The 11691-nt window shown below is 54.5% G+C and overlaps 1 protein-coding gene across 2 annotated transcripts; it reads left to right on the forward strand.

Moving 5' to 3' along the window:
- Window positions 1-415: 415 nt before the first annotated feature.
- Window positions 416-7733, forward strand: LOC121107767 (zinc finger protein 501-like). Of its 2 annotated transcripts, none has more exons than XM_040653859.2 (5): window positions 416-964; window positions 3262-3344; window positions 3535-3661; window positions 4272-4382; window positions 4492-7733. In XM_040653859.2, exons 2-5 carry the CDS (start codon window positions 3321-3323, stop codon window positions 5757-5759), a joined length of 1530 nt encoding a protein of 509 aa, XP_040509793.1. In that variant the 5' UTR covers window positions 416-964; window positions 3262-3320; the 3' UTR covers window positions 5760-7733. The 2 variants fall into 2 exon arrangements, with proteins under 2 accessions (XP_040509793.1, XP_040509794.1); XM_040653860.2 differs by having other exon boundaries at window positions 4495-7730.
- The last annotated feature ends 3958 nt before the right edge of the window (window positions 7734-11691 follow it).

Below are 11691 nucleotides of genomic sequence, written 5' to 3' on the forward strand. Positions count from 1 at the left end.
TTTTGATAAGATTGTGAACCTGGAGCACCCAGCCAGTGGGGAAACAGGGGAGGCAAGGGGTGTGTGGGGGGGGAAACAAGGTACAAAAGCTGTCATGTCCATACCCATAAGCACGCTCTTCTGCTTGTGGGATGCCTGCCATTGCAATGGGGAATAAAATCTGCTTTATCAGAGATACTGTCCTGACAAAATTATTTGGATATTTCCAACAGCTGGACAGAAATGGACACAAGAGGGGAAGGGAAGGGAAGGGAAGGGAAGGGAAGGGAAGGGAAGGGAAGGGAAGGGAAGGGAAGGGAAGGGAAAGCGGTACCACAACTCCTCCACGCTCAGATCCAACCAAAATCCCCCCACCCACACACTCCTTCCCCTCCCCCCACCGGGGAGAAGGTGCACGGCCCGGAGAACAAAGAGCAGTGCCCACAAGGGACGGGGCTGCCTGGCCGAGAAAGGACTGCTCAGCACGTGAGCGATAGGAGCCCGGAGACAGAACTACACGTACACAGACCCTCCTTAAGGAAGGCGGTGAGGTGCTTTTTGTTACCAATGAAACGCAACCAAATGCTGTGTGCCACACCGCCCAAATCCAGCAGCCCGGCCCAGGCAGTCGTCCCAGCCCAACTGAGCCCGGAACTCCTCTTCCCTCACGGCCACGGACGGCGTGTCTTCCGGCGGGGCGGGACGGGACGGGACGGGACGGGACGGGACTCAGCCTTCGCTTGGCTCCGCTGCTCTGTGTCCCCCACGCCCCGCTCTGCCCTGCCCTGCCCTCCCCTCTCCTGCTCTCCTCTTCTCCCCTCCCCTCCCCTCCCCTGGAGGTCTCTCCGAGCGGCGCCGTTGCCGCTGTGTCGCCTCCCGGGCTGCTGCTCCCGGCTCATCCCGGGACGGCGCTCAGCCCTGTGGGCAGAGACGGAGCCGTCGGTGCCGCTTCCAGGAGAACGGCCGCCTCTTCCCAGCAGAGCAGGTGAGGCGGAGCGGGGCGGAGCGCGTCACCCTTTCCTCCCTCACCCCGTGGCAGCGTGGGCACGGCGTTTCCATTTGCCATCCATTTGGGTGCTGCTGGGGAGGAAGAGCGGAGGATCACACCATGGCCCGGGTTGGAAGGGACCTCGCGGTTCATGAAGCTCCAACCCCGCTGCTGCTATCAGGGCCACCAACCTCCATGTTTCATAGCAGCCCAGGCTGCCCAGGGCCCCATCCAGCCCGGCCTTGAACACCTCCAGGGATGGACGGGGCATCCACAGCCTCTCTGGGCAGCTGTTCCAGCACCTCACCGCTCTCAGAGTAAAGAACTTCCCCCTGACACCCAACCTGCAGCTGCCCTCCTTCAGCTTCAAACCATTTCCCCTTGTGCTGCTGCCATCTGCCCTTTCACAGAGTTGCCTCCCCTCCCCTCCTGTTTATGGGCTCCCTTTAGGTCCTGGAAGGCTGCAATGAGGTCATCCCACAGCCTTCTTTTCTCCAGGCTGAACAAGCCCAGCTCCCTCAGCCTGTGTTTGTAGCCCTCTGATCATCTTTGTGGCCCTCCTCTGCACCCTCTCCACCAGCTCTCTCTCCTTTGTGTACTGGGGGCTCCAGTCGTGTGGACAGTACTCCAGATGGGGCCTCCGGGGGGCAGAGTATAGAGGGACAATCAGCTCCCTGTCCCTGCTGGCCACCCGTTTTGTGCTGCAGCCCAGGATGCCGTTTGCTTTCCAAGCTGCAAGAGCACACAGCTGGCTCATGTGAAGTCTTTCATCCCCCAGAACCCCCAGGTCCTTGTCTGCAGGGCTGCTCTCCAGGACTGCTCCTCCCAGTCTGTATGTATGCCTGGGATTCCTCGGGCCCCAGTGCCAAACCTTGCACTTTGCAGTGTTGAACCTCATGAGGTTCACCCGGGCCCCCCTTTCAAGCCTGTTGAGGTCCCTCAGGATGGCATCCCTTCCTTCCACCGTGTCAACCGCAGCGCTCAGCTGGGTGTCTCCAGCAAACTTCTGCATTCAGTCTGATGAGGCGGTGTCGGACTTGCAGTCCGAGTTACAGTGGGGAGGGATTTACTCCCCCGGTCCCCAGCTGGAGGTTTAGGGATGCAGGGCTCAGGGAGGTGAGAAATACTGGAGTCCTGGCTGCCAGTGGAGACTGAGGCCAAGAACTCATTCAGTACCTCAGCCTTCTCTTCATCCGTTGCGGCCACTTCTCCTTTTGCATTTTGCAAAGGAGGTCAACAGTAAAAGCCCGTTAAGTGTGGCCTAAAGGACTGTGGGTGAGAATGAGAGATCTTTGTTGTTTGTCCAAATATGTTATAACATCAGAACTTCCAGCCTGTGCCGCAGCAGAAAAGGAGTATTGGGAAATGTTGGTGGTTTTTGATTCACGGAGGTCAGCAGCTGCATGAAGTACATGCACAGCAGCCTCCCTGTTTCTGTGGGGGTTGGGAACAGCGTTTTGTGGCAATTTATGATTGCAGAGTGAGTGTTTGACATACGTTTCTCACCTGGGAGCCAACACTGGCTTTGGCAGTTTGATACGCAACAGTTGGTTCCATTTCCATTGGTAATCCTAACACTGCTGCCTGAACTGCACGCTCTGCTTCCCAGAACCGAGTTGGATTGACACTGGCTCAAGGAGTCCCAAGGCTCAGAGTGCTCCCACATCCGACCTAGCCTTCTCAAGGCACGAAGGTACGGAGCCTCACTGTCTCTTGATCCTCTCCTAATCCCATACTTCATGAGGGGATAACGTCAGAGAGATCATATGTATATACTTAATATCACTTAATGATACAAGCTTAGAGAAGCTCGCAAAGATCTAACGTAACCATGAGTCTTTTACAGAAGATCTGTATCAAGAAGGAGTCTCAACTTCAAGCTGCGAGGGATCTCTGTGCAGCTGTGACCTCGAGAGCCATCCCTGCTCGAGGGCAGATCCTGTCGTGCAGTGCACTGCTGTGCAGGAGAGCTCGAGGGGTGCTTGGGCTGCTCCCTGTTTTGGGGTGAGATGACCGACTCCTTGCCATGCTTTGTTTTTAGGCACGCAGTCCGTGTGCCCTCAGCTGTTGAAGTGAGTGTCAGCTATGAGTTCTCTCAGCCCCCCAGTTTGAGACAGTTTTGTGATGGTTCATCTCTTTGAGCCAGAGCGTTAGCAGTGCTGGTTGTCTTCCTGTGCCAGGCCTGGTGTGCCATCCCGGAGGCAGTGCCCTGCAGTGGGCTGGGGAGGGCTGGGCTGGGACAGGGACTGCTGCGTTGCCTCCCAGCTGCCCTGCCCTTTCTCTTGTCCCTGCAGGCTCCAGTTCAACTTGTGCCTTCCAGGCGTGATCATCCCAGGCTGCAGGAGAGCAGCAAATGGCCACAGCACATCGGTGTCAGGTAGGGGCTGTGGGAAGCAGGCAGGAGAGGCCAAGGGGCGAGGGATGTGAGTGCAGGGGGAGAGGGAGGTGCCCTCAGCCAGCATGCGTGTGCTGGGGCCGGAGAAGCGGCTGGGACGGGAGTTTGTGTCGTGTGCGAGCTGCTTCCCTGGGCCTTGGCTGTTGCCAGCAAGGAGCCTCTTTGCTTGCAGGAGCCCGTGAGCTTTGCGGAGGTGGCCGTGTATTTCAGCAGGGAGGAGTGGGCGCTGCTGGACCCTGCGCAGCGAGCGCTCTACCGGGACGTGATGCTGGAGACGTACCAGTGCGTGGCCTGGCTGGGTGAGGGCTTTGCTGCCTTTCCTCCTCGTTAGGGCTCCTTGGGCTGTGCTGAATGAGCCTCTGCATGCCGGGCCTTGAATAACTGCCATGCAGTTACATATTGACTAACACCACAGTGACAGCAACAAAGGAAACACAGAGTAGCATGAGTTTCAGGAGGCCTTCTTGTGCTCAGCACTGTGATAAAAGCCTCAGAGTCAGTGCTGGCTAGTAAGCAGCAGCAGGAAGGGGGATGATCAGTTTCCTGCAAACAGCCCTTGTGTTGTTGCATTGCATGGTGCCACCAGCTGCAACTAAGAGATGACTCGCTGGTTACTCCTTTAGAATTTAGGATTTTCCATTCAATTGCCATAAATATTTTGATGCCATGCTCACTGATATATTGTAAGCAAGAAGCATGCTATTGTACAGATAATTTTAAAGCAAATATCCCTTCATAATTTCCAGAGATGTAAAAGCTTTCTTTGCTCCAGAGGAAGCTGTGGCCCCAGTGTCATTCAGGCCCAAATGGTGCTTTCTCCTTGGGGAGGGACACACAGTGGAGATGTTGAACAGTCACTGTGCCGCAATGATGGAAATGCTCTCATCTCCCCTGTTTCTGTCATTGAAGCTCCTCTTCCAGCCCCCAAACCCGGGCTGATCTCCCTGCTTGAAGGAGGGGAAGACCCCTGGATCCCAGATGTGCGTAGCCCTGAGGCCGTGCCAGGAGACCTGAGCCCAGGTGAGTTGCTGGAGGGAGGGAAGGAGGAGGCTGGGGCTGGAAGAGTCCTCTCTGTCTGTGTTTTATTTTGGGCACCGTGTACAATTTCTGGATTTCCTCTTTCCTCCAGCAGGAACTGGGATTACAGATATACTGGAGGATGTGCAGGAAAGTGGTGTGGCCGAAAGGCGGTGGGGTAGTGCCTGTGTGGGAGAAATCAGAAGGGATGTCCCAGGAGGCCTGGAGCAAGGTCAGGGTGAGCACATCAAGAAGGCACTGGGAAAGCATCTGGAAGAGAAAGGAAGGAGCCCACTGCACTTCAACATAGGTGAAAAGCATGCCGAAGGACCCAGGAGCAAGGATGTGTGTCAGATGAAAAAGCAGAATCCATGCACTGAGTGTGGGAAAAGCTTGGAAATAGATTCCAGTGTCATTAACCATCAGTGCATGCATGCAACGCAGAGCCTGTACAAGTGCTCTGAGTGTGGGAAAAGCTTCAAACGGAGAGCCAAACTGAAACGTCTCCAATGCATCCATACAGGATGGAGACCCTACAGGTGCTGTGAGTGTGGGAAGAGCTTTAAAAGGAGTTCCCACCTCACCTGCCACCAACGAATCCACACAGGAGAGAGACCCTTTCAGTGCTCTGAGTGTGGGAAGGGCTTCAACAGCAGTTACAACCTTACTTGCCACCAACGCATCCACACAGGAGAGAGACCCTTTAAGTGCTCCGAGTGTGGGAAGGGCTTCAAAAGCAGTTATGAATTGAAGGTGCACCAGCGCATCCACACAGGAGAGAGACCCTACAAGTGCTCTGCTTGTGAGAAGAGCTTCAAAAGCAATTCTGAATTGAAGCTGCACCAGCACACCCACACAGAGGAGAGACCTTACAAGTGCTCAGAGTGTGGGAAGAGCTTCAGCAGAAGTTCCCACCTCAACTTCCACCGGCACGTCCACACAAGAGAGAGACCCTTTCAGTGTCCTGCGTGTGAGAAGAGCTTCAAACGCAGTTATGAATTGAAGAAGCACCAGTGCATCCACAGAGGAGAGAGACCCTTTCTGTGCTCTCAGTGTGGAAAGGGCTTCAAAAGGAGTTCCCACCTCACCTGCCATCAGCACATCCACACAGGAGAGAGACCCTTTAGGTGTCCTGAGTGTGGGATGACCTTCAGAATCTGTTCTGAATTGAAGTTGCACCAGCGTATCCACACAGAGGATAGGCCCTACAAGTGCTCTGAGTGTGGGAAGTGCTTCAAAAGGAGTTCCCACCTCTCCTGCCACCAGCACATTCACACAGGAGAGAGACCCTTTCAGTGTGCTGAGTGTGGGAAGAGCTTCAAAAGAAGGCCTGATTTGAAGCAGCACCAGCTCATCCACACAAGAGAGAGGACCTTTTAGTGTTCTGCGTGTGGAAAGGCCTTTAAAAAGTGTTCTGAACTGAACCTGCATCGGCGCATCCATATGGAGGAGAGACCCTTTCAGTGTCCCGCGTGTGGGAAGAGCTTCAAAAGAAGATCCGAGTTAAGGGAGGCCCTGCAAGTGCTGTGAGTGTGGGAAAAGCTTCAAAAGCAGTTCTGACTTGAAGCAGCACCAGCGAACCCACACAGAGGAGAGACACTACAAGCGCTCTGAGTGTGGGAAGTGCTTCAAAAGGAGTTCCCACCTCACCTGCCACCATCGCATCCACACAGGAGAGAGACCCTTTCAGTGTCCTGAGTGTGGGAAGAGCTTCAAAAGCAGTTCTGCACTGAAGCGCCACCAGCGCATCCACACAGGACAGAGACCCTTTCAGTGTCCGGAGTGTGCAAAGAGCTTTAAACGCAGATCTCATCTCAACACTCACAAGCGCAACCACAAAGCACAACGGCTGTAGAAGCACCCCAAGACTCTGGGAACCTTCAAAAGCAGTTCCAGCCTCGTTACCTTCCGGCACTGCCACAGAAGGTACAGATCCTGCAGAGTCTCAAACTTGTGAGGAGCTTCAGCCAAAACCCCAGCCTGGTTACGACCTGTGGCTTTGTGTTTTGAACCTTACAAATCCCTTGAGTAGAGGAAGAGCTCTGCAGCCAAAATCCTTCTTCTTCTCTGCTGCTCTTCTTTCTCCTCTTTGGATGCGAATTCTGCATGTTGCTCTCTGTCAGCTGCAGTCAAGGTGTTGAGCGGACAGTCAAAGGAGAGTCCAGAGTGGGATGTGTCACAGCCACTGGAAACCCTCTGCCAGGTGGCACGTTTCTGCCAGGGCAGTGTGCAAGGACAGTCACCTCTTATCTCCCCTGTAGACACTCACCTGCTGTGGGACAACAGGTGAGGACCCAAAGGAAACCTCAGCTGGGCCGATACGTCGCCAGGAAGGAAGAAATTCTGTCTGCCGGGAGTGTGGGAAGAGCTTCATCTGGAGCTCAACCCTCAGTACACTCCAGAGAACCAACGCCGGGGAGATTCCCTGTGAGTGCCTTGACTGCAGGAAGAGATCCGTCCAGAGCTGGGAGCTCATCACACACCAGTGGATCCACGTGAGGAACCCTACAGACGTGCAGCCTGCAAGAAGAGCTTTGGCCACAGCTCGAACCTGCTGAGGTAGCAGAGTGTCTGCAGTTGGGTGAAGTCCAGGACATGCCTGCACCAGTGAGTTCACGTGGCAGGAAGCCTTAGAAATGCCTCGAGTGTGAGAAGGGCTTTGTGCAGAGCACGAAGCTCCTCCCTCGCAGGAGATGGCAGTCGTGGCAGAAGTCTACAAACGTCCCATGTGTGGGAAGAGCTTCAACCACAGCTCCCAGCTGAGCAAGCACCAGGGGATCCACTCAGGGCAGAGACCATAGATGTGCCTGCACTGCAGGAAGAGCTTCATCCAGAGCTCAGTCCTCGTTAAGCATTGCCCAGTCCACGTGAGACGGTGGCCCTGCAAGTGTCTCTCCTACAGGAAGAGTTTCTCTCAGGGCTGGCACCTCATTTCTCATGGGGAAAGCTCCAGGAGAGAGAGCTTGAGGATGCCCAAGGATGGGGTAGACCCCTGTGCTTCTCCCCACACAGGAAGAGCTGGCAAAGGAAATGGCATTGCTGGCTCCCTCTGCAGAAGGGACTTAACCCAGGAGCTTCAGATGGCCTTTCCTTGCTTCCCAAAGCAGTTCTCTCAGCATGCCCACGTTCCTCTTCTGCTCTTCCTGCCTGCAGCTTTTTGATGCCATTTCCTTAGGAGAAGCGGCTGTGTGGGGATGTTCTGTGTGTCTGTGTGCGTGTGTTGCTCTCAGTAATTTCTGAGTGCGCAGACGAATGTGAGAGAATGGACAGGAGAGCAGTAACGTGGCTCTTGGAGGTTTTCTGAGAATCATCTGTAGTGGAAAGGGAAGGGGGTGAATAAAGTAGCTGAGTTGTTCTGGAGCTTTCTTCACTGTAGTCTTGTTTCTTGTTCTTAAGGTGAATGTCAGCGTGTGGAATGAGGAGAGGGATAGGAGAGGGAAAATATTCCACCTCTGCACACACTGGAATCAGCGCAGGCACAGGCAGAGCTCCCAAGAGATTGACCAGCCCCCGTGGTGCCCATGTACAAGGCTGTTATGCATTTCTGGTTTTTCATGTTAGAAACATGGAAAGTTGGAGGCCCTGTGTGCTTCAGCATCATCAGCATGTGTGAGACGTGGTGGGAATGGCCCTGTGAGGGGTGTGCTGTGTGTGATGGATGGCTCTGGGCTCTGCAGGATGGAGATGCAGGGCCAGTGAGATGGGATGGGGTTGCTGTATGTACTGATGGGCTGGATGGAACGGACTTACAGTTAGCAGTGCCATGGTTTCAGCCTCTGTGTATGGGTTAAGGGATGAGGAAAGAATGTGCATGTCACTGTGGGTGCCTACTCGAAGCCTCTCAGACTGGACGGTGATGCCAATTAATTATTCTTAAATGTTTAAAGGTGTATCTCAAGACGAGCCTCACTTGCCCTAGTGGGTCAGCAGCTTCCCGGAAATTGAGAGGGAATAGCACTCAGCCAAGGAGCTCTCTGGTTTTCATGGCCAACTGATTATATACAACTGTTGAAGTCACTGGGGAGATGCTCGCACATTCACACAGGAGCGTAAGTACTCTTTGGCTTTTTAGGGGACGAAGTATCAGTCAGTGGGCAAAATACAGTCTGAGGGCGATCATTTTGCTTCTCAAATCTTCCTACTGCTGATGTTATCTACAGTGACGATGGCTCACATTCTTTGAGCGAGGAAATGCAAAAGTGAGCCAAATGAGAAGCCAGTGAGTGTTTGGTGTTCCCTACTACCCTCCATCAAATGAGGCAGTAGAAAGAGCAAAAGGTTGACTGTTGGACACTCATCTTAGTGCATCTTAGTGCTTCACTGACCCAGACCTTAGAAGTGATTCTTTCTGCACAAGCTGACAGGTCAGCCCTCGCCTCCTGTGGTAGTGCCGTGGTGCCAGAAACACCCAGCAGGACTCTGTCATCAGTCCGTGCTGTTGTGTCACAAGGAACAAGTAGTGAGACTGCAGAACCATCAGAGTAAGGCAATGCCAGGGTGAGTGCCAGTGCAGGAGTCGAGGTGAGTGTCTGCAGCCTGCAGGGAAAAGGAGGCAAGCGTAGGACTGCGTAGAACAGCCTCTGGTGCAGATGGCCAACAGCACTGGCAAGGCTGGAGGGCCCCAACAGGAAACCAAGGTCTTGGTCAGCTTGGCTGCGGCAGTTGTGTCTGCTGCTGATGCTCCGGAGGGCACACGTTGTCCTCGTGACACTGGGGCCTCCTTGTTTCCTTGCAGCCCTGTAGGGAGGCCAGTAGGTGTAGTATCATTCTCCCTCCCAGAACGCTGCCCACCCACATCCCACTGACCGTGGGAGAGCGTTGGGCCATCTGTGAGGGACAGGACCACCTTTCCCAGAGGCTGCAGCTATGGCTTAACCCTTCTGTTTCATCAAACAAACCAAGGGCTTTCCTCAACCTCAAAGCACCTGCACAGGGCCTTTGCCTGCCTGTAATCACGGTCTCCAGTTATCTGCTCTAACACGTCTCTGGGGAGGCTTTGTTGGTAATGGCCCCACAGGGACCAATTAATACTCCAACACTCTCCAACATTTCTGGACAGCATTTTGGCTGCACCTTCATCAGTTGGCTACAGCAGTCTTCTCTCAGTAGCTGAAGCTCAACAGACACCACATACGCTGTGGGGCTCATTACAGTGCAGAAAGACCTAACAAGCCATTTCCCTCCAGTCTTCAAGACTTGTTCATGAGGGAGGTCTCAGTGTGGCAGATAAGGTTTTCAAGGAGCACAGTCCAAAAAAGGAGTTGTCATATTTAAGGCTCTTTCTTATTACAGCAGACACTGAGATGTCACTGAGTGCAGCACAACTCCTGTGACACGGATGGCAGCTCCGTCAGGGAGAGGGAGGTACAGCCAGCATGGGGATAGCATTGTGGGGATCCAAGAGGGAAATGTAGTCAGTGAGAGCTGATAACTGGACAGTGACTGCAACAGACAAAGATGGGAATTAATGCAGGTGGAGGAGAAAGAAGCCGGTGCAAGAGGAGGGATGCAGGGGGCCAGTTGCTGGTGGCCAAATGTGTGGTCGGTGCTGGTCCGGCTGGGTGTGGGGGATGCGTGGGAGGGAGCTGATTCCCCTCCAGGACACAGGACTACAACCTCAGGATACGACATCTCAACTGATTCAGCTGAATACCATCCAGGTAGCTGCAGGGAGAAAGGGGGGGTGGGGGCGGGTGGGGAAGGAGCTCCCCAGCAGCACAGGGGCCTTCTGCTGCTAGGGGTGCTGCATGGGGCTGGGGGCTCAGAGCTGCACTGCGTGCTCAGGGCGTTGCAGAGGGGACTTTTCAGGAAGGAGGACCAAACGTGGGACTTTCTGCCCTGTGTTAATTTTCCAACCCTTCTTCTGAGCAAGCCCCCTTGCATCCTCTCCCACCCAGAAACACCTCTGCCTTCATGGCAGCGCGGTCCAAGGCATGAAGCGCCTCCTCTGCAGCCAGAGCTCCAGCAGAGCAGAGCTGCATCTCTCCAGGCCTGAGCTCATTTCCTTCTGCAGCGCACGGGGGCTGAGAGCAGCTGCTCGGGGCTGTGGACAACATTGTCTGTGAGGCTGGGAAGGAGCTGAATTTCTCTGAATGAGATGCCATCACGAGGACACTTGGCTCTCTCTCGAAGAGAGATGTCCTTCCAAGCTGGTGAGCTGCCCTGCAGGATGCTAATCTCTCCCATAGCATCTCTGTGTTCCCTGAAAGCCCAGGGAGATGAAGTGGAGAGATGCTAAGAGAGATGTCACATTCTAAAAGTGAAACCAAGCACTCCTGCCACTTTACAATGGACCCACCTGGGTGGGTCAGGACTGCTTTCTCCAGAGTCCGCGGGCAGAGGCCTCTCCTCTTCCTTACATACTCAAACTCATGGAAAAAAATCTCAAGTCGTGGATCTGAACAGGCATTTTCCTCAGAGAAAGAAAAAGTGTCGGATCGATTCTGTGGCAGGAGGAAGGTCACCAAGGAATGGTACGGGGTTTTGCCAAGGGAAGCCTCACCTAACTTGCCTTTTTCTCTCCTTTGATGATTAGCCATGTCCAGGAGCGGCAGATGCCCAACAGCAGCTCCATCAGCGAGTTCCTCCTCCTGGCGTTGGCAGACACGCGGCCGCTGCAGCTCCTGCACTTCTGGCTCTTGCTGGGCATCTACCTGGCTGCCCTCCTGGGCAACGGCCTCATCAGCACAGCCGTAGCCTGCGACCACCGCCTGCACACCCCCATGTACTTCTTCCTCCTCAACCTCGCCCTCCTCGACCTGGGCTCCATCTCCACCACTGTCCCCAAAGCCATGGCCAATGCCCTCTGGGACACCAGGGCCATCTCCTACACTGCATGTGCTGCCCAGGTCTTTCTGTTCTCATTCTTGTTGTCAGCTGAATTTTACCTCCTCACTCTCATGTCCTATGACCGCTACGTTGCCATCTGCAAGCCCCTGCACTACGGGACCCTCGTGGGCAGCACAGCTTGTGCCAGCCTGGCAGCAGCTGCCTGGGGCACTGGGCTTCTCAATGCTCTGCTGCACACTGCCAATACCTTTTCACTGCCACTCTGCCGAGGCAACACTGTGGACCAGTTCTTCTGTGAAATTCCTCACATTCAAAAGCTCTCTTGCTCGTACCCCTACCTCAGGAATCTCAGTCTTATGACATTCAGCTTATTTTTGTTTTCGGGGTGTTTTGTTTCCATGGTGCTTTCTTACGTGCAGATCTTCAGGGCTGTGCTGAGGATGCCCTCCGTGCAGGGACGGCACAAAGCCTTTTCCACGTGCCTCCCTCACCTGGCCGTGGTCTCCCTCTCTATCAGCACTGG

The sequence above is a fragment of the Gallus gallus genome, chromosome 29 (genome assembly GCF_016699485.2).
Source record: "Gallus gallus isolate bGalGal1 chromosome 29, bGalGal1.mat.broiler.GRCg7b, whole genome shotgun sequence".
Lineage (NCBI taxonomy): Eukaryota > Metazoa > Chordata > Aves > Galliformes > Phasianidae > Gallus > Gallus gallus.